Consider the following 20,809-nt stretch of genomic DNA (forward strand, 5'->3'; position numbering starts at 1 on the left):
GCTGGGCTTAATGGATCCCATGATGAGAATACACAGGAGAGCTGACCCTCATGGATGTTCAAATCTGGTAGGAAATTTAAGTCAAAGAAACATGAAGTCATCTGTGTTTAAAAGTATGAGCCCAGTGCCTACTGCAAAGAGTAAGCCATGAGAGAAGGCTCTACAGAGGAGACGGCATCTGGATTAGAAGTAGAAGAGCTCGGAGTAGGTCTACCCGTGGACTGTATTCTAGTCAAGATAGCAACCCAAGTTTGCCATGGGAAGGTACAGGGCATGTTTAGGAGACAAGGTCCGTCTGATTTAAATAGGAGCGGATGTCTTTAGATGAGACGGTTACAGGAAGATTAGGCTGGGGCTAAAATGTGGAGAATTTCAATGTCAGGCTGACAAGTTTGAGTATCAGCTGAGGGTGATCACTTCAGGACCTTTTGTGTATGTGCTGAGGATTTTTCTCATAGGAACAATGAAGAGATTTTGTTATGATGTTACTGCTGTGAGAGGATGGGTGAATAGGGAGTAGCTTAATTAATGCAGTAGAATGAGAAAGTGCCACATAAACTTAATGCCAATATTCTAAACCAAGCCCAAGTTCTCTTGAGATAATATGGTCATCTTATGTTCTAAATAAGTCCTGTTCTTTTGCGTGAGTTTTTCTCTCAATGTGGCATTATTAGCTAAGATAGAACATAGAGACATGTAGGTTACAGTATTTTCTGTAGAAAGATGAAGGCAATTAAAATAGTTTTGTTTTTTTTTTAAATCTCCAGCCTAAGGGTTTTTTTTTTGTTTTGTTTTGTATTTAAGAAGCTTAGCCCTAAAAGGTAACAAGTTAATAATGTTAATGGCAAGAAAAGCAGTTAACAGTGACCTTCTAAACACACAACATGGTCATTTACAGTACCTACTGTTAATGCTAGAAACAGAAAAGCTTTTATTTTTTTTAATTAATTTATTTATTTGTCAGAGAAAGAGAGCACAAACAGAGAGAGCAGCAGGCAGAGCAGGCGGAGGGAGAAGCAGGTTCCTCGCCAAGCAAGGAGTCCAGTGCGGGGCTTGATCCCAGGACCATGGAATCATGACCTGACCCGAAGGCAGATGCTTAACCGGCTGAGCCTCCCAGGTGGCCCTACAAGAGCTTTTAATAGGAATCCATCCATCCCATTGGAGACTCCTGAAATGGACAGAAGTGTAATTGAGGCAAGGCCTTCTGGGAAAGGAACATGGTATGTTGGGTCCATGTCAGAGAGTTGTCTGTATTCCCAGCTAACTCTTCCCTGATGAAGAAGACAGCAGTGCCATACCCGATTGCTGACTTTGTCAAACTTGACTTAGAAGGAGCCTGCTCCCGTGCTGAAAATAAAAATCAGAAGTGACTTGCAAAGAAAAAATATTGAAAGGAGGCTCACAATCTAGTTTTCAATATTAATGTCTCAGTGCCCGAGAGAAAATGTGATTTACAGCCCTACTTAATAAGAAAATTGTTTCTTCATTACCAGCATATTACCACTAATACAATTCCTTAATGTGCTTCATAACAAAAACTCAATCGTTCTATAACCTGTTTAAATTTGAATGAAATAGGTAGAGGGAAGGAGAGTATAGAACATTTCGGCGTGGTCATAAAATTTTCCGCTGTATTGTATTAGAATCAATGATGCTGAAATGGGAGATGTCAGTTCTAACTCTGTTACCAATTTCAGGGGAAAAACTGAGCACCCTCCTACATCCATCTAGCTTTAGGATTTATTGGTTTGGGTACTTCAGAAAAACTTGGATATTGATCCTGTGGAATAAACCAATACCAAATTGAGTAAAACAGCATTATATTAGATTCTTGCTCCTGATTTTCTGTGATTCCAAAAGGGATAGCACTTCATAACCCAAGATGTCAGGGCAATTTCTGACTCAACCATAGATTCTAAACTCTTGATTAAACTTTGGTATTATAATAAACAACATAATGTTTGATTTATTCTAGCCTGTTTTGTTCATGTAGAATGAGTCTGCTTTTTTCCTTCTGCTCATTTATTCAGCAAGTAATCACTGTGCCCCTGCTGACACCTGGCACTCCGCTACTGTAGGAAGGTGTGCTGGGGAGCTAGCTGTGTTGGAAGATGGACTTGCCTACCACTCTAAGGCAGTTAACTTCTAACTTTCAATCCTTGTAACTATGCCATATGGTAGAAATTTTATTTCTCCATTTACAGCTAAGGCCTGGAGAATTTTTTTTTTTAAAGTGTCCATGGCCACGAATGTGGGAGGTGGTGAAGCCAGCATTCAGAATCAAATGGACCAGGTTATTTCTACTTCATTAATGTCAAAATTTCCTTTTTCCTTTTCCTTTTGTTTACAAGTACATACTGGCTCAGTTTATTGATTTGTGCTCCCTGGTAGATGTGTATTCCTTTGCTATAGTCATATATTCACTTACTGTTATCTCACACTGAGCCTTTCCTAAATTTTAGAATTGTTGAGGCACCTGGGTGGCTCAGTTGTTAAGCGTCTGCCTTCAGTTCAGGTCATGATCCAGGGGTCCTGGGATCGGAAAGCCTGCTTCTCCCTCTCCCACTCACCCTCCTTGTGTTCCCTCTCTCACTGTGTCTCTCTCTGTCAAATAAATAAATAAAATCTGTTAAAAAAAAAAAAGAAAAGAAAAGAAAAGAAATTTTTTAAAAATTAAAAAATTTTTAAAAATTTAGAATTATTATTTAAATGATGATTAGAGGTCAGCAAACTATGACATGGGCCATACATGGCCAGTTACCTGTTTCCGAATACAAAGGTTTCTTAGGAGACAACCAATCCCATTTGTTTACCTATTGTTCATAGCCACTTTCTTGCTCCAGAGGCAGAGTGGAGTAGTTGCAAGAGACACCATATGGCCTACGAAGTTGGAGGCATTTACTATCTCTGTCCTTAGAGAAAAATCCCTGATATGGGTCATGAGAAAAATAATAGGAGGGGCACCTGGCTGGCTCAGTTATTTAAGCATCTGACTTTTGGTTGTGTCTCAGGTCATGATCTCAGAGTCATGAGATCAAGCCCCCAGTCGGGCTCCATGCTCAGCAGGGAGTCTGTTTGAGATTCTCTCTCTCTCCCCCTGCCCACCTGCTCACACTTTCTCAAACAAACAAATCCGGGAAGAAAGGAAGGAAAGAGGAATATTAGGAAGTGTTTTTATTTCAGATACTACCATGACAAGTTAATTTCACTAAGGTAGTTTTTATTTTGGTTAGAGGCAGAGCAGTATAGTGTTCGAAGAGAATTTTTACTGATTTTATGGCCTTAGGCTAGATGAGTAACCTTGGTTAAGTTTTTTCATATGTAAGGTGTAGATGCTGATAAGACGGTTCGTGTTTGTTGAACAAATTATGACAGCTGCTCTGTGTTCATTTACCATAATGCCTGGCACGCTGTAAGTGTTCAGTTTGTTTTAAAAGCACATGCTGCCCAATCAAATCCCAGCTGTCATCCAACCATGTAAATTTGTGTCAATCAAATAACCTTGAAGTCTCATTACTTCCCTCTGTAAAGTGGGGTTTAATAATACCAACCTCGTTTTAATGATTTGGTGAGGACTCAATGACATGTAATCTATGAGAAACACTTAGCACAGTTCCTGGTAGACAGTAAGTGTTCAATTAACCTGAAGTGTTATAGTTGTCGCAATTATAAGCATTATTCTGATTTTTCAGAGAACTTTTATTCACTACTAAGTAGCAATGCCAAAGGTAAATGAACAGATGGATTTTTTTTAATTAGAAAAAGCATAAATGTGCTGTATCCATATCTGTTGGTATAACAGAGGTGATAGTTGTAGATACATGCTAAGAAAAACAACCTAAACCCAGATTATTTTTTATGAATATACATTGTATAGTAAAGTACCTGCAGTTAAATTTTATGTCTAGCTGAAAATTCAACCCGGATAATATTAAATGCGACTGCATTTCAAGATAATGTTTCATTTCTTGCGGGTATTTTGAACCTCTTGGAAGTTCATATTAAACGGACGGAGACTGATACAGGTAGCACTTTAAGCATCGCATATGATGATGAAGTTAAAAAGTTTAATCTCATGTTGCTTGCCTTGGGCTGGATGACTGAACTCTGCAGAATTAAATTGTTTCTCTTCCCCCTCTGGTAGTCATTGATGTGGGAGCAGCACCATGTGATTTACTGCTGGATGTTCATCAACATCAACCAGACACTCAGGTTCTGGGCATTGCCCTGGTTCCTGGGGGCACAGGGATATGAATAGGGTAGCTCCATCACGTTGCTTCCAGCCATTACTGCACGCTCCCTCCTGGGGAGAGACACGAGTCTCTTCCACCTCGCTGGTAGGGCACGTCAACAGCACAGAGGAAGGAGAGTGCTCAGCCTCAGTTTTAATGAAGGCATTGATGAGAAATTGGCATGTGAGTGATTTTTCAAGAAGAATCGAGATTTGCCCAGTTATTGAGCACCAAACAGAAGGAATTTGAGAACTGTCATTAGTAAATCAAAGTGGCTTGCCCTGATCTCCAGGGTAGAGGAAGCAAACATTAGCCTGATTCTCACATCTCCGTTGTTAGTGGTCTATGATGGATCTGACACTTAACAAGGTGTCCCGTGATTCACTAATAGGATTCTTAGTTATCATTCATATTTAACTTTTTGCCAGCTTTGGGGGAAAACTGAGCATGACCTGGGAACATGAAAATGTGCTCACATACTCTTGATGGAGGCCTCATAGTAGCGTGCTGCCCAAAAATGAAGGGAATGAGACAAAGGGACAATGGCTGCTCCCTTTTGAGGAAGCCTTCCCTCAGGGTTATGACTAAGGACAAGTAAGATACAGTCCTGTTCCTGGACCAGAAGGTAACATCCTTCCTAACGATGTTGAGAGAACTCGTGTTGGCACTGGGCATAGATGTGAGAAGTGGCAGCCTGTTCTTTGGTGCCCATGGCATGTCAGCCATTGGTGGTGAGGTGTTCATACACACAGAGCATGGCTTTGACTGCTTCTTCTCATGGAGTTAGAGGGTCCCAATTCAGAAAGCTAGTCAGGTAGTTTGCTTAAAATGTCAGAGTGAGAGGGCACCTGGGTGGCTCAGTGGGTTAAAAGCCTCTGCCTTGGGCTCAGGTCATGATATCAGGGTCCTGGGATCGAGCCCCGCATCGGGCTCTCTGCTCAGCGGGGAGCCTGCTTCCTCCTCTCCCTCTGCCTGCCTCTCTGCCTACTTGTGATCTCTGTCTGTCAAATAAATAAATAAAATCTTTTTAAAAAAATGTCAGAGGGAGGATGAGAGCCGTATAAAAAATTGTGTGTATACATATACAACTGTCTATTCTTTAAAAATCTGTTGAGATATAATTTGCATACCATAAAGTGCAGAATTCAGTGGCTTAGGATATTTCCAAAGATCTCTGTGGCCACGTGGGAAATTATACCTTTGAACTTCATGGTATTTTCAATGGCTAGTAGTATTCATGGCTTGTACTTTCCATGTTCTGTTCCTATACTGTATGTTTCAAGACTCATTGTTAGTAATAGACATAATCAGCCGAAGGCATTTTAATGTAGTTATGTCTAAATCTATTAAAAATAAAAAATGATTTCATTCCAAGTCCAGAAACCAGATTTTTTTTTAAAAATTAGTTTTTCTCATGTTTTTCCCCAAATCTGTTGCTGTTCAAAAAATATACAGACCCCTCAGACACAACAATTGCATATATCTACACAATGTGGATTTTGCAATAAAAAAAATGAAGCGTAATAAAATAATCCAGCAAGTGAGAGAATAATTCATGTATTCATTTAGACATCATGTCATTTTCAGAGGCATGCCTTTTTAGCCAGTCCGTTTACCTCATGGAGTAGAGGCTCAGATTCCATGGGTAGGCAACAGAATTGTGGGTTGTTTTGTTTTGTTTTGCTTTTAAAGATTTTATTTATGTACTTGACAGAGATCACAAGTAGGCAGAGAGCAGGCGTGGGGTGGGGGGCGGGGAACAGGCTCTCCCAGGACCCTGAGATCATGACCTGAGCCGAAGGCAGAGGCTTAACCCACTGAGCCACCGAGGCGCCCCCAGAATTGTGGGTTTTAATGGAAATCTGTAGTTCTCTTTTAGAAAAATGCTTCCTGGGGTTTTTAAGCGGGATGGGTTACAGCCTAAACACCTCTTTCACTCAGCCATCAACCATTTTGCCCTTCTCAGTCATCGCTAGCTTCCAGCCACCCCTTCCAACTTCTGACCTCTTAGGATTTTGTTAGAAGAGCAAGAAATCAAAGTGAGGCGAGCCTGACTGAGTCTCACCTCAAAAGATGCTCAGTAAAACCCTTCAGTCTTCCAGGCAGCAAAAGCCCAAATTTTAAGAATTAAGAGACGCTTGGGGCATCTGGCTGGCTCGGAAGTGCACGCGACTCTTGATCTCGGGGGTGTGATTTTGAGCCCCATGTTGGGTGTAGAGATTACTAAAAAAGAATAAATAAGTAAACTTTTATAAATAAATAAAGTAAATATAAATAAAATCTGAGAGACTCTTTTTTTTTTAATAATTTTATTTTTTATAAACATATATATATATATTTTTTTTTCCCCCCAGGGGTACAGGTCTGTGAATCTCCACGTTTACAAACTTCACAGCACTCACCATAGCACATACCCTCCCCAATGACCATAACCCCCCCCAACCCCCAATCTGAGAGACTCTTGAAATGGTAGAAGGAGTTTAGAACCAAAGACTTGTCAAAAGTGCACTGTGTTTTGTGTATCTGTTAGGACTGTTTGAGTAGTTAACTGTGAGGATAGGTTTGTCTCTCTTATTTCTTAACTTACTTTCTGTTCTTGTTGGATATAATTTCTGAGGTAGACTCTGAGAGCATGACAAAATCTGGACAGAAATTTTGTGTTCCTTGCCTATGAGTTTGAATTCTACCGTTTCACGAGAGAAACATAACCCTCGTTGGGCAATCTCATGCCTAATGCTGTTCTGAAATTTAACAATAGTTGTTACTTAGGATTTCTGAGGTGTAGGCGACTGTTGCTTATTGGCTAGTCCAGTCTCTGGATTGGGCAAAATGACTACAGTGCATCATGAATCCTTCTGGTGTTTGCGTGGACCATGGCAGGTTTTTCAGTCTCAGCCTTAACAGCGTTTTGGGCCCAATGGTTCCTTGTTAATACCATTCTGTTCATTTTAGGACATTTAAGTAGCACTGTCCCTCCCACCACATGCCAGTAACACACCCCCTGCCCCGTTGTGACAACTAAAACTGTCTCTGGTGTTTGCTGGATATCCCCTCAGAGGAGATGGAAGCGGAAGCTGTCTGGTTACTAACCTCTGGACTGTGGTACAGGGATCTCCAGTGATGTCCAGCTTTAAATACGTGAGCAGGGAAACACCACGAGACTCTGTCTCATCTTAATGTCAGCTTGACACTGAAGTCAGTGTTTTGCACATGGTAGGTAGCCAGTGGACATTTTTTTTGTTGTTCGAGAAGAATAGATAAACGAAACACAGGCTCAAACAAAGATGATAAATCCTCATTTATCAGGTAAAAGCAGGTATCTGGTAAGCCATGAAATGTAGTTGCATATCTTAGAGACAAATCAGCACAAAATTTTTATATTTTTTGAAGATTGCGTATTGTATATTTGTCACACAGGCAGTGAGAGATGGAGAAAAACTGCCTTCCTGGCTTTGTTTTGTATTCTTCCAAAAGCAATTCACTTTCCCCTGGTACACTGTTTTAAAATAGCAGATGGTGGTTAGTGTCCACATAGCAATCAGGGACACGGGTTCCCAGCTGGAGGAGGCCCATCCTTGCCCTCGGGTCCCGTGACAAGAGACCAGCTAAAATGGCAAGGTGGACACACCCAGTCTCCCCCCAGAAAAGGTCATAAAGCAGCAGGACAGTAGTCGATCTGGGACTCGCATTATCTAGAAGCATCCTTTTTGTTGCAAGAACAGGAACTCCATGTAATTCCTTTTTTTTTTTAAGATTTTATTTATTTATTTGTCAGACAGAGATCACAAGTAGGCAGAGAAAGAGGAGGAAGCAGACTCCCTGCCGAGCAGAGAGCCCGATATGGGGCTTGATCCCAGGACCTTGAGATCATGATCTGAGCTGAAGGCAGAGGCTTTAAACCACTGAGCCACCCAGGTGCCCCCATGTAATTCCTTCTTGAAGGAGAGGTGATAAACATAAATTTCAAGCCTCCTTCATTGCTTCTTTGTTTATTTCTCTAAATAAAAATAATAACTTTTTTATTTCTGGTGTTCTGGCATGTTACAAGAACATTAAATTCAGATTTCTGGGGGCGCCTGGGTGGCTCAGTGGGTTAAAGCCTCTGCCTTCGGCTCAGGTCATGATCTCAGGGTCCTGGGATCTAGCCCCACATCGGGCTCTCTGCTCAGCAGGGAGCCTGCTTCCCTTCCTCTCTCTTTACCTTCCTCTCTGCCTACTTGTGATCTCTGTCAAATAAATAAAATCTTTAAAAAAAAATTCAGATTTCTGAGAAGTCTGTTTTTATATGTAAGAAAATTATTATGTTGGTATTGGATTTAAGGCCCAAGTATTGAAACTGTCAAAGAAATATGTATGACTAACTCTTAAAATTAAATTTTTGAGATAGAGCGTAGTTGAGTCGTAACACCTCTGCTAAAATATGTTGTATTCCTTTTTTCCCAAATGTATGTGGACCTCTCTTTTTAAGCCAGAAACCTCTGCTTCTTTTTATTCATCTTTTCCCTCTGGTCATTTCAGAAAATGATTGAATCTTACATATCTGGTTTTGACATTACAGCTGCACATAAAAAGGTTGATCACACTGCTTTTTCAAACACTAATGTCCATTCAAGCCACTGAGGCAGTTGGTAAACATAGGTTCAGAGATGGAGATCTGGAGTGGGTGCTGAGACCCAGGTATGCTGGCCCCATTGACGCATGGATTGGCCTTGGAGGGGTAGTTTCTAGTAGCATTGCATGCCCCTCATACCTTGACGATGTAGGAGATTGAGACAGAGAATAAGAAACTGGAAGGGAAAACCATCCTTATCTATGGTGGGGGTGTCCTTAATGTATTATCAAATGTCACCTAGTGAGCTCTGAAGACCAAGCAAATTAGAAAATTCTTACTATCTTCCTACATATGCAACTGTGACTAGTTGACTTGTCCCTTTATAGTTCCTCTCATTGGTGCAGTGTGGACAACTGGTAGCCTGTTCAATGTGATTATACAGGAGTTTTGTGAGCCACAACCAGTGGTATCTTGAAATACCAATGGTGGGAGTCTTTATACCACGGAAAATCATTGAACATTATAAATCACACTTTTTTTTCCTGGAGATAATGAGTTCCCAGCATCCGCTGTCTCTCAGTCTCTAAGAAAAGTCACTTTGCCTTATTTCCAGCAGAGGACATGACCTCTTCTTATCTGACTCAGAGTCTGGAGCTTCTTATAGTACCGTGTTGTTTTCAGACTAACCACACAGCTCCGTGAGAAACAAGTTTATTCCCGTGGCAAACAGGGAACAGAGAAATCCGGAAAAGTCCTAGGGGTGCCTTTTTGTGAATGCGCCCAGCACTGCCACGAGAGTGCTGGTGAGTCTGAATCCTTACAAGTGGATCTCCTTCAGGTGGTATTTTATAAAGACTCTTCCATCATGGGGAGATGTGAGAACTGGGTCAGGTATAATTGGAATGACAGATGTACGGGATAGCCTCAGAGAATCAACACAATTCAGTTAACAGGCCAGCCAACTACAGAAACCCTGTAGAGACTTCCGTGACACCCGGTGTTTCGTAATCACGGAGTCAGTGATTTCGGGACCATGCACAGCTGTTCCCATCACTTGTTTGCACAGTTCGACCCATATTTGGGGCTTAAATGAGATTTGTTATAAGACTTTAGTTCAAGCTTGCTTACCTGTTTTTACATGCCTTTATTTCATAAAATACAACTACTAGGTAATAAATATCTGGTCATTTGTTGCCCTGATCAGAATTATTTTCTACTGGACAGGTTTTCTGATGGCTACTTGCTAATATTTGCAAGCACATTATAAAATCTTCTTTTAATTAAAAGTATATAAATCTACTGTTCCAAAAAAAATACACTCTTAAATCATTTTTTTCTGGTATGTTACCGTTTTAAAATTTTACTTCTAGTTAAACACGAATCTGTCTACTTTATTCCACAGAATTTGAGTTCTAAGTTCTAATAACTTAGGCTCACAAAGTTGCATCCCATAGTAATATTTAGAATTGAAGAAATAACTTAATTAGGCTGAAAATGAGTTATTCTAAACTGTACTGAAACTGGCCATATTCATTATTAATTGATTAAATGATTAGGCAGACCAGTCAACACTTAATTGGAAATATTAAAGATAAGAATATTTAGTAGATTTTAGTATTTCTGTCATTGTTTTTATTTTACTGTTAACATTAAACGAGTGATTTATCACAAGGTCAGACTATATTTGTCTTCTTATTGCCCTTTTTACTCTAGTTTAAAAATGTCAAGATATGGGGGTGCCGAGGTAACTCAGTTAGTTAAGCGTCCAACGCTTGATCTCAACTCAGGTCTTGATTTCAGAGTTGTGAGTTCAAGCTCTGCATTGGGCTCCATGTTGATCATGGAAACTACTTAAATAAAATAAAATTTCAAGACATATAATTTTTTTTCAAGATTTTATTTATTTGACAGAGAGAGATAACAAGTAGTCAGAAAGGCAGGCAGAGAGAGAGGGGGAAGCAGGCTCCCTGCTGAGCAGAGAGCCCGATGTGGGGCTTGATCCCAGGACCCTGAGATCATGACCTGAGCTGAAGGCAGAAGCTTAACTCACTGAGCCACCCAAGCGCCCCAAGACATATAATTTTTAACTCAAAGAAAATAGGTATATTTGTACTGTATCTGAACTTTAACTCTGCATATATTCTCACAGCACATGGAGAAATTCTCCTACGTAATTTTCTTTATTTCTTTATAATATCAGAATACACAATTTCTAGCTTTCTATAAAAAAAATCTTCTAGGATTATTCAAGTGATTGCTTTCTCAAAATTTGTAAATTTAAACCTTATACATTCCGTATAATACTAGTTTTATTTTATCATATTCCAGTAGTCAGAGTAATTGAAATTTAACTACTAAAAATGAATAATAAAAAGCTTTACATTATTCTAAAATTATTCTTTAGTTGTTAGTGCTTTATTTAACGATAATCTATTTATGTTGTTCTTTATTTTTTAAAACACTTTGTATATTACTTACTAATTAATTTTTTAAGGAGGTCCCACACACAATGTGGGGCTCAAACTCATGACCCTGAGATCAAGAGTTGGGTGCTCTACCAACTGAGCCAGCCAGGCACCCATTAATCTTGCTTTTTAAGAAGGCATTATAATTATTGTACATTTGAAAGCAATTTTACCCTCAGCCTAGCTGTGACTTTCTCAGGTATCTTCATGCTGATATTTTTTTTTAAGTATAAAATTTTCTAATTTTGGTTGTCCAAAATAAAGTTTACTTCAATTTGACATCTATTTAGAGTTAATTTTTTGTGGCTAAAGCGTTGTTTTTTGGACAGTGGACTGCCTAATCATTTTGTATAGCGTAGGGAGCTGCCGCTTTGCTCCTATATTGTATTTGTATAATACTGATTTTTAGAAAATGGAATTTAGTGTTGAAACCAGCCCAGCTCTTGGCAAGGGCATACCTTACAAAGATATAAAATGCATAGAGTCTGTTTTTAAGCTTATAAACTCATATGCTTTGTGTGTACTAGCATTTCAGTTTATTAAGTGGTCTCTTGTCTTAGAGATGGATAGAGCTATTCTAAAAGAAGAAATTAAGCCTTCGCTACCAGCAGAATTCAGCTAGATGAATATTGAGAAACCTATTTGTCATCTTAGAAGCTTAAGAATTAAATATGAATAAACAAAGATCATCATTCCTTAGATGTCTGTGTAAGTCTGAGTCAGTATTTCTATCTGACTTCAAGCATTCTGAGAAAGATCCCAGTGTCTATTATTCTGGACAAATTTTCTTCATTATGATATGGAAGGTTTACTTTGAATACGAATGAAGGTGGATTGGAATTTAAATGGCTTTAAAATGTGAGTCTTTTTCTTTATTATTTTACATTTTGAGAAGAAAATGAAGGTGGAGAAAAGAAAACCACAGGTTTAATTTTCAGGTGAATTCTCTTTTGGGGGAATTACACTCCTAGAGGGTCTAAATGCTCTGCATTTAGTGGATGATATTGTGAATAATTTCCCCTTGGAAATGAGCCTTGCTACTCGAGGGAGTTGATGTTCGAGTCCTAGCCAGAAGGAAACTGGTGGGAGATGCCAACTCGATGGTGGAACAACGGCGCTGGAGACTGGCGGGATTACGAGCTGCCCTTTCTCTTCTGCTGTCCTTGATGTGGCTCAGGACAGCTGGAGTGCCTTCCTCCGTGTCATCAGATCAGAACCAACTGGACAGAGCCCTTGTCTTCGAGACGTTCCAAAGGGAGCCATTCATACCCCTGTTCTTCCAGGCTCCCATGTGGGTCCTGCCCAATACATTTGACACTTAGATTATCACACACTATTATACCAATTCTGGCCACGTTATCGCATGTTCTATCTGAGTACTATGAGATTGATGGCTATGCCTCACCTTGTCCACATACACCAGTATGAAACTGTGTGGGGCCTTCAATGTCCAGAGTGTAGCAGCAGTCCTGATAATGTCAAGAGAGCCACCAAAACAGCCCCCACCCAATGTTGTGTTACTCAGTTCTTTGCCTTCTCAGATTGACGGGTCAAGACTCTTGCAGCGGGAGACACCAGGCAAGAATTGTGGGCTCATCGCGTAGTTTATTCCATTTACTTAGTTGACATATAAATGGATTTTGTGTCCTGAATGTTTTTTCTGGTTGACTGGGACTCTACAAATTTGGGTGTGACAAAGGGGTTTGGTAGCCATTTTGAATGAGACAGAAGAAAAATTAAATGAATGAAATAAAAATGTTTCACTTGTGGTATAGGGAAATGATGCTTTATTAAAATGCCATTTGAGTTCTAGACTGGGAGGTTTTGCCTTGATCAGCAGAAATTCCAAGGTGACACAGAAAGCCAAATATCTATCACGGATCCTGTCCTTGGATCATCATTCTTTTATCCCATTGCTTCACCTTCCCTTGCCCCAAATTCTCTCACTTCTAATTCGCACACAGGAGATACCCTAGAGACAGGCTCCTGCCCCGGCACAGCCATGGTGTTCACTGAGGGGCCTGCAGCCAACGAGTACAAGACGGCATGTACTGGGATGTATCAAATGTGAGGACTACTGTGAGTTGTTGAGGCACGATGGGTTTTGTTGCTGGTGGCCCTGTGACTTGGGGTCATGCCACGGGGTGGAGGCACCCTGTGCCTTTCTTGGAGCAGTGGCCACTGGTAACTCTGGGGCCAAATTCACGCACAGTGTAGGCTCAGAAGATACCATTGTCTGGCAGTCTCTTTGCAGTTAGTACAGCCCGAGGGGGGGCTTAATGATAAATATTACCACATCTTAGAAACAAGAAAGAGGCAGGCACATAAACGTGTGCAGATTGGTGAGGGAAATACAAGGGAGAGAGCCTGTAGGTGTTTCTTAGAGCTGAGAGAGAGAGAAACAGTCATTAAGGTCCAGGAGAGGAGACAGCTGATGGCTGTGGTTTGAAGGGGACCCACCTCTGGGGCATCTGGCTTTTCACTCTATGGCCCAGAAGCTGCTCTGTCAATAACTCAGAGGTGATCAGACTCTCCTCCACTGCCAAAACTTATTTTATCCTTTTTAAGTATGACTACCATCCTTTACTTTGTGGAGGATAAAGCAAATTGCCAAGTGGATGGGAAGCTTGTGTGAACGGGTTGGCAGGTTCTCATTGTACAGGAGAGCTCTGTGCAGAAAGCAACCTGAAAATACATCATGGCTTGGCAAGAATGGACTTCCAAAGCAGCAGTACTGAATGAGAAGACATTAGAGATGGGTGACCTTGAGCCCTGATGCTCCTGGAGCCAGATACGTCCATCTGAAAACCATCTAAAGAGAGCCAGAACCACCTTGGATATCCAATATCTGGCTTTTCTCCTGCACAGTGTTTGACCTCCACCTTCTGAGCTCTGTACTAAATGTCGACATCATCATGATGGTGGTAGCTCCTGGTTTTGCCATCACCTCTTTGTCTCAATTGGAAAGAACAATAAGTGGTGTATAGGGAAGTTAAACAGTAGTTCTCGTTTACATAAACAGTGTGGATCTTTGTCTTTGAGTGAAGGATTAAAGGATTGAGTGGAGGAATGTTGCTGAATATTCCTAATTGGGAAGCTCTGAGTTTTGAGTGACATTTCTCTTTGAGAAGGATGCTTTTCTTTGGTATGATGATAAAACTAATAAACAAGACATCTGTGTGGGCTTAGGCATCTGCAATTTCTCTATAAGCTGAGCTAGGGCAAGATATAAACTCAGAGGGCGAATTGTTTTACTTCTAATAAAAATGGAATACACATGGGAGGAAGAGTTCTTGTTCTAATTACCATAACTTTACAAATGGAAACAGAGAGGTTATTACACTTTGATCAATCAGGGATCATGACGCTGATCTTGGGGAGGGTGGCAAAGCATGTCGACAGGTAAGATGTGCTTTAAGGTAAAATGGTGCATGGTATGTTTTAACAAATTAGAGTTGGTTGACGATGGTTTATTGTTTATGACATTACTGCCCAAAGGACAGATGAATGAAAAAACAAAAATTACATTTAACTAGAGTTAATGTAATCGGCTGTAGGTCACATTTACAGATGTTCCATATGTTTTTCAAATATAGTCAGTGGACAGGCCGGCTCTCTGCAGACTGGATCACGTTCAAAATAGGTGTAATTATTTTACACTCCAAGGCAAGACTGTCCTTTATGAAGGAAAACAATCAGATGTCGGGGACAGGGTACGTTTTTTGCATTAGAAGCAGGCACAATCCTTTTACCTTTAAAGCTGACTTGAGGTTATTCTAGAAGAGGAGTTTATTTCTTAGAGGGAAGAGATGTTTCAATGTGCAGACACTTTGAGGCATTTACTATTCACCTAAAAGCAGCTAAAGATTGGTTCACTTCAGCTGGAATCCTTTTATGACTACTAAGCTACCCTCATTAAACCAGATAAGCATGCACGGCTCTGTTTCCGAGGTCATTCAAAAGTCCTGGTCAGTGATTAAAATGTTGGGCAGAATCTGCCTAATCATCCCAGCCCATGTCACCCCCCCCCCAACCCCCGGGAGGACTGATGCATAAGAAACATAAACATGTGCGTGAACCGCGAGCCGGTACCTTTTCATGCTAAATGTGGTTCCCCACGTCTCCTCTGATTAGAGGTGTGCTCTGAACAGGCCGAGACGGGGCCATGCCGAGCAATGATCTCCCGCTGGTACTTTGATGTGACCGAAGGGAAGTGCGCCCCGTTCTTTTACGGCGGATGTGGCGGCAACCGAAACAACTTTGACACAGAGGAATACTGCATGGCCGTGTGTGGCAGCGTCAGTAAGTGGACCTTCCTCGAGCCTGGCCACCTTTCGTCTTTCTCGCCACTGACTCCGCTCTCTGTAACAGATCGGTTTTCCTGGTCCTTGGGAACGGGTCTGTTGCTGCCACTAACCACGTTCTCTGTCCACTCCTCTAATTGCCGGGCGTCTCCTTGCGTCTCTTCCACCCCGAGCACACATCTCCGTCTTTCTCTAGTAAAGCATGGCCCTGGATGTGTTCTTCTACTAGCTGTGGTGCATTCGTCTTGCAATCTCTAGGGACTTCTTTCGAATCCCTCTCTTTAAGCCAAGCTGAGGTCGTTGTTTTGTCTTCTCAGCTGTCTTCTGCAAGTGTCTGCGTACGTGTTTGTCTGTGCACCTGTGTGTTCGGGTCTGTGGATGAGCAGTATATGTGCAAACAAGGCTGACCACCGGAAGCCCGGCTGATGCAGCTTTGGTTGCATCGGCAAGGCGGGTTGTTGTGATGAGTACCTTTAAGTTATTTTGTAACTTGCGACTTTGATTGTGTCAGCAGCGAATGTGATTGAATCGAGCATATGCACTTCAAATGCCGGAGGATAGACGGAGGATAGAAAATCCCCAGTGGCCTCAGAGCTCTTGCTGGGCCGGTTGCAATATTGGTTTTTCGTGTCTTCTCTTGCAAGCAGAAGAAAACTCTTCACTTCACGTTAGAAACCTTGAATGACAAGAGACTTGGGGAATAAAATTTTCCAAGCCTTTTCTTTCAAACTTCTGGCTCTTCATAACTCCGGGGATAAAGACATACAGTGACAGTGACTCAAATGTGAGATGAAACTTTACCACAGAGGTGGCACTTAGGAGGTAGTGAACCAAGACTTAGGGGACTTCTGTTCTTGCTGACAGCCTTCTGTGCGAAAATCCACATTTTTATTTATTTACTGTTGTTCGTGAGTGAGAGAATTAAACTACCCAAGAAATAATTGCTCAACTTGAGAAATTAAAGATTAAACTCAGTGGGTGTGCATTTCTCTTTTGAGAGACTTCTGCCTTTTCTCCCTTGCTCTTGTGAGGGTGACAGGTACCATTTCCTGCATGGAATTCCTAGGGATTATATTAATTGTTTTCTGCTGTGATCATGGGCTTACACTAAACAACAAAAGGACCTGCACCTTTAAGACCTTCTATTGTGAAGCCCAGATCTAAGTGGAATCTAATGGAACAGTTCCTATTGGTCTCCTGAATGAGGGATGACTCCATTTCTATCTTGTGTGAGAACAGGTGTAAGAATTGGTAACCCCAAGGGCTTCTTTTCTGGCTGCCTTTGGATGATGGTAGCTTGTAGCTCAAAAGACTCCTTTCTTCAGTTTCAAACAAAGAAGTTAATTAGGTCAGGTAACATGGAACACAATGGGGGATTCTGTTGCCCGGAGCCTCTTGAACAAAAGACTTTTGTTACAGAGATTCTAACCGGCTTAGCTGCTGAGGGAGATTTCTTGGCAGATTTCCAACTTTCTTTCTCCATTTCCCTGAGGTGGACTTATTTTTTGGAGTATAAAGTGTGTGTGTGTGTGTGTGTGTGTGTGTGTGTGTGCGCGCGCGCGCGCACATGCAATAAGAAAGAGGGTTTTTTTAAATTATCGGCAGTGAGGAGGAATTTGCCTCGAGTTAGAAAGTACTCCCCCCCCCCCAGCCCAAAACCCTACTCCAGCCCGTATGCACACGCTCTCCACATCATCAGTCTGATTTGGCTCAGGCTGGGGCGAGCTGTGGGCACCACAGGTCAGTCGGAGCCTCTAGAGGTGCTCTGGATGGCATGGCTTTTGCTGAGAGCTTTGCCAAAGGTAGACACTCCCAACGAAGATGGAATGATCAGCCAGACAGTCTGTATTTAGTTTCAGAAGGACAGGTAGGTTATAGAGTAATTTATCAAGAAAGCAAATGTGAGAGGCTGAAGGTCAGAAGTGTGGGCAGTTCTAAGTGGACAGTAATATAACACATGGCCCGAGCTGGGAGCTGGAGGTGCCCTGTGAATGGGTGATCCGTGTGAATCCTTGGGAACTGGAGATGCTTGGCACTAAGGAGGGAGAAAGAGAGCAGGAAATCCTCAACAGGTTACTTGGAAATGCTGTTGAAGACCAAATACCCAGCACTCTAAGGTATTACTGTGGAAATAGATCTCTTAGGTTTATGTTTACTTTGCTTCCGTGCTGGGGCCCAACCTCAGGGTACTTGTTTAGTTTGGCTTTTCATCCAATGTTTTCCTTTTTGTTTTTCCCTTTGGTCAGTGGAATCATGTAAGTTTCGACCATCATTCGCGTGTTTCTATTTTTTGTTTTTAGTTACGTTCTTTTATTTTCTCCGTAGTGTCCCAAAGTTTACTCAAGACTACCCAGGAACCTCTTCCCCAAGATGCTGTTAAACGTATGTTGTCATTCACTGGAGGGGGCTGGGGTGGGGAGGACATAGTCCAGTGCATGGCTGGGTTGTAACTCCCGATCATCACTTTCTTTGCATGGTTTTATGTGTCTCCAACACCTGTCTTTCAATAAAATGTTTATTTCCATTGCTTTGCTTTGTAATTATGTGCAATTTTGCCAGACAACTTCAGATCCCGGGCTAAGAGCACTGACTAAACTTCTATTTCTGATCTTTTTTTTTTTTTTTCAATTCAGTGTGGTTCTGTTATGTATCGTATATATAATATTATTGTGTTTTAGTTGGTATCACTATTTTATTTCCTAAAGTTGTGAAGATGCCACAGTTTGAGAGGCCACAGATGTATAAGTGACTTGTTTCCTAGAAAAATACATAATATGCATGCATTATACTAACTCATGGACTAATGTATATGCACAGACTTCAGTTCTGTGTTGTAAAGCACATGTGAAGCCTTAGGAAGTGAAAGAGCCCATCTAGATTTCCTAACCACCTCTTCTTCCTCTCCGTGAATGCACACTACTGGGACAGAAGTGCCTGACTTCGAGTTTTATCATATGGTTATAGAAGATTCACCTAAAGAAATCTTGCATTAACCAACCTTAGGATGTCTGTGTCTTGTGATGATTCCACTTGGCGTATTAGTCTAGCTTGCTTTTAAAATGTGGTGTTAATCCTGTTTACAGTAGTACTACCATGTATATTAGCTTTGTGAGCAGAGGCTAACCATGACAATAGGAAAGACCTGCCTGTTTATTAAATAGTTCACCAAAAAAAAAAAAAAAAAAAATGTGGTGTTAAACATTCTAGTACTTATTTTAAAATATGGATTATATCCAAAAATAGATTTATGCGTTTTTAGGCTAGGGATCTCACACACACACACACACACACACACACACACACACACACTATTGATGCTTATGGTTGTTGGAAAAAGATACAATTTCAGTAGTAGTTCAGATGTAATGAAAATTAGCATTTATTTATATTATCCTGAAAAAAAACCTGGTCTCCAAATAGATCTTTTTAAAAAAATATAAATAAGTGGCACCACCCAGGTTAAACATCTGACACTCTCTCTCTCTCTCTTTTTTTTTAGATTTTATTAATTTATTTGACAGAGAGACACAGCGAGAAAGGGAACACAAGCAGGGCGAGTGGGAGAGGGAGAAGCAGGCTTCCTGGCACCAAGCAGGGGGCCCAATGTGGGACTCGATCCCAGGACTCTGGGATCATGACCAGAGCCGAAAGCAGACTCTTGATGACTAAGCCACCCAGGCACCCAGAATCTAACCCTTGGTTTCCACTCGGGTCATAATCTCATGAGTCGTAAGATTGAGCCTTCCATTGGGCAAGTAGTGTGCTGCTTTCCTTCTCTCTTAACCTCTGTTCTTCTGCACATGTGCACATTATCTCTTTCTCTCTCTCCCGCTCCCTAAAAAATAAATAAATCTTAGGGGCACCTGGGTAGCTCAGTCAGTTAAACATCTGCTTTCAGCTCAGGTCATGATTCCAGGGTCCTGGGAATGAGCCCCTCTTCAGCCTCCCTGCACAGTGGGGGGTCTGCTTCTCTCTCTCCCTCTTCCCCTGCTCCTGCTCCTGTGCACGCTCTCTCTCTCTCATATAAATAAATAAAATCTTTGAAATAAAATCTTTAGAAGATAAATAAAATTTTAAAAGATAAATAATAGAGAATTATGTAATAATTTCATCATCAACCATAAAAATTTTTTAATGACCACCACAAGATTCAAATCCATTCACTTTATATATAACTTTTGAAGGATATAGGGGTTTTACTACTACAATCAATGTACTTTCTGTGACCGTGACAAAGCATTTTTTTCCTAACGCCATCAAAACTATGACAAGTGAGTCGACACAGAGGACCAGAGAAAACTGGGTATTTATACTGTAGGATTAATAATATATTGATCTTTGTGGCGGGTTGCAATTTACTAGGCATTTTCACGGATCATTTATTTTTCTCAGGAGCACTTTGTGGGCATTTCCTTCATGTCCTTTATACATAGGAGAAAATGAGGCTGTGAGACCATCAAAATGTGGCAGGACCAGCTTTGAAACATAAATGAATTTGCGGCTATACACTGCACTCCATACAACCAAGGATTTGATTCTGTTTTTTAGGTTAGAAAAATTACATTTAAAGTTCAGAGTGTGTTTTAAGAATACAGAAAATAACAGAAAGAGGAAGAATATTAAAAACTTTTTTCTAAATGCACTGAATATAGCATCACTCAATAAATATCTTTTCCCCCTTTTATAAAAAAATATTTTATATCATTTTAGCATATAAAAGAATTAGAATTTTCCATTCTTATTAATTAACAGAAATGATCATTTGATAAACTTACTTTCATGAGAGCCCCTGGGTGGCTCAGTCGATTAAGTGTCCGACTCTTGATTTTGGCTCAGGGTGTGATCTCCATGGTGTGAGAGAGAGCCCCACATCGGGACTGGGTGCTCTCTCCCTCTGCCCCCACATGTGTGTGCTCTCTCTCACTCTCTCAAATAAACAAATAAAATCTTTAAGAAATATATTTTACAAAATTTCTTTTATTTTCATGAATTTCTTCAGTCCTCAGCTCTTCCAAACAGACCTTGAAAATCTCTCATTATTTTCTCTTTTCCGGTAATATTCTCCAACTACTTGTAGTGTGTTTGGGATCATGACACCTTTCCATCCTAGGAGGTTGAAGTGGTTTTGGCAGCTCTATTTTCTTGTCTACCTACAGAGACTGTTCATCACGGCAAGTGGAGGGTTCTGCAGTGCTAGTACAAACAGACTAGAGAAAGCATGTAATTTCTAGTTATTTATAGCCTGTGCAACGA

General features: G+C 40.9%; 1 protein-coding gene across 7 annotated transcripts in view; it reads left to right on the forward strand.

Moving 5' to 3' along the window:
• The window catches only part of APP (amyloid beta precursor protein), a 265,962-nt gene that overhangs the window by 147,213 nt on the left and 97,940 nt on the right, over window positions 1–20,809 (forward strand). For 2 of the 7 annotated variants that reach the window (XM_032865489.1, XM_032865490.1), the window contains exons 7-8: window positions 15,387–15,554; window positions 17,882–17,938. The exons of 2 other annotated variants lie outside the window; for them this stretch is intronic. In XM_032865489.1, the coding sequence (XP_032721380.1) occupies window positions 15,387–15,554; window positions 17,882–17,938 (225 nt within the window). The remainder of the gene's footprint in view (window positions 1–15,386; window positions 15,555–17,881; window positions 17,939–20,809) is intronic. 3 more of the 7 variants (XM_032865491.1, XM_032865492.1, XM_032865493.1) reach the window with 2 other exon arrangements.

This window comes from Lontra canadensis, unplaced genomic scaffold, assembly GCF_010015895.1.
Source record: "Lontra canadensis isolate GAN:19392208 unplaced genomic scaffold, GSC_riverotter_1.0 scaffold29, whole genome shotgun sequence".
In the NCBI taxonomy this organism is placed as follows: domain Eukaryota; kingdom Metazoa; phylum Chordata; class Mammalia; order Carnivora; family Mustelidae; genus Lontra; species Lontra canadensis.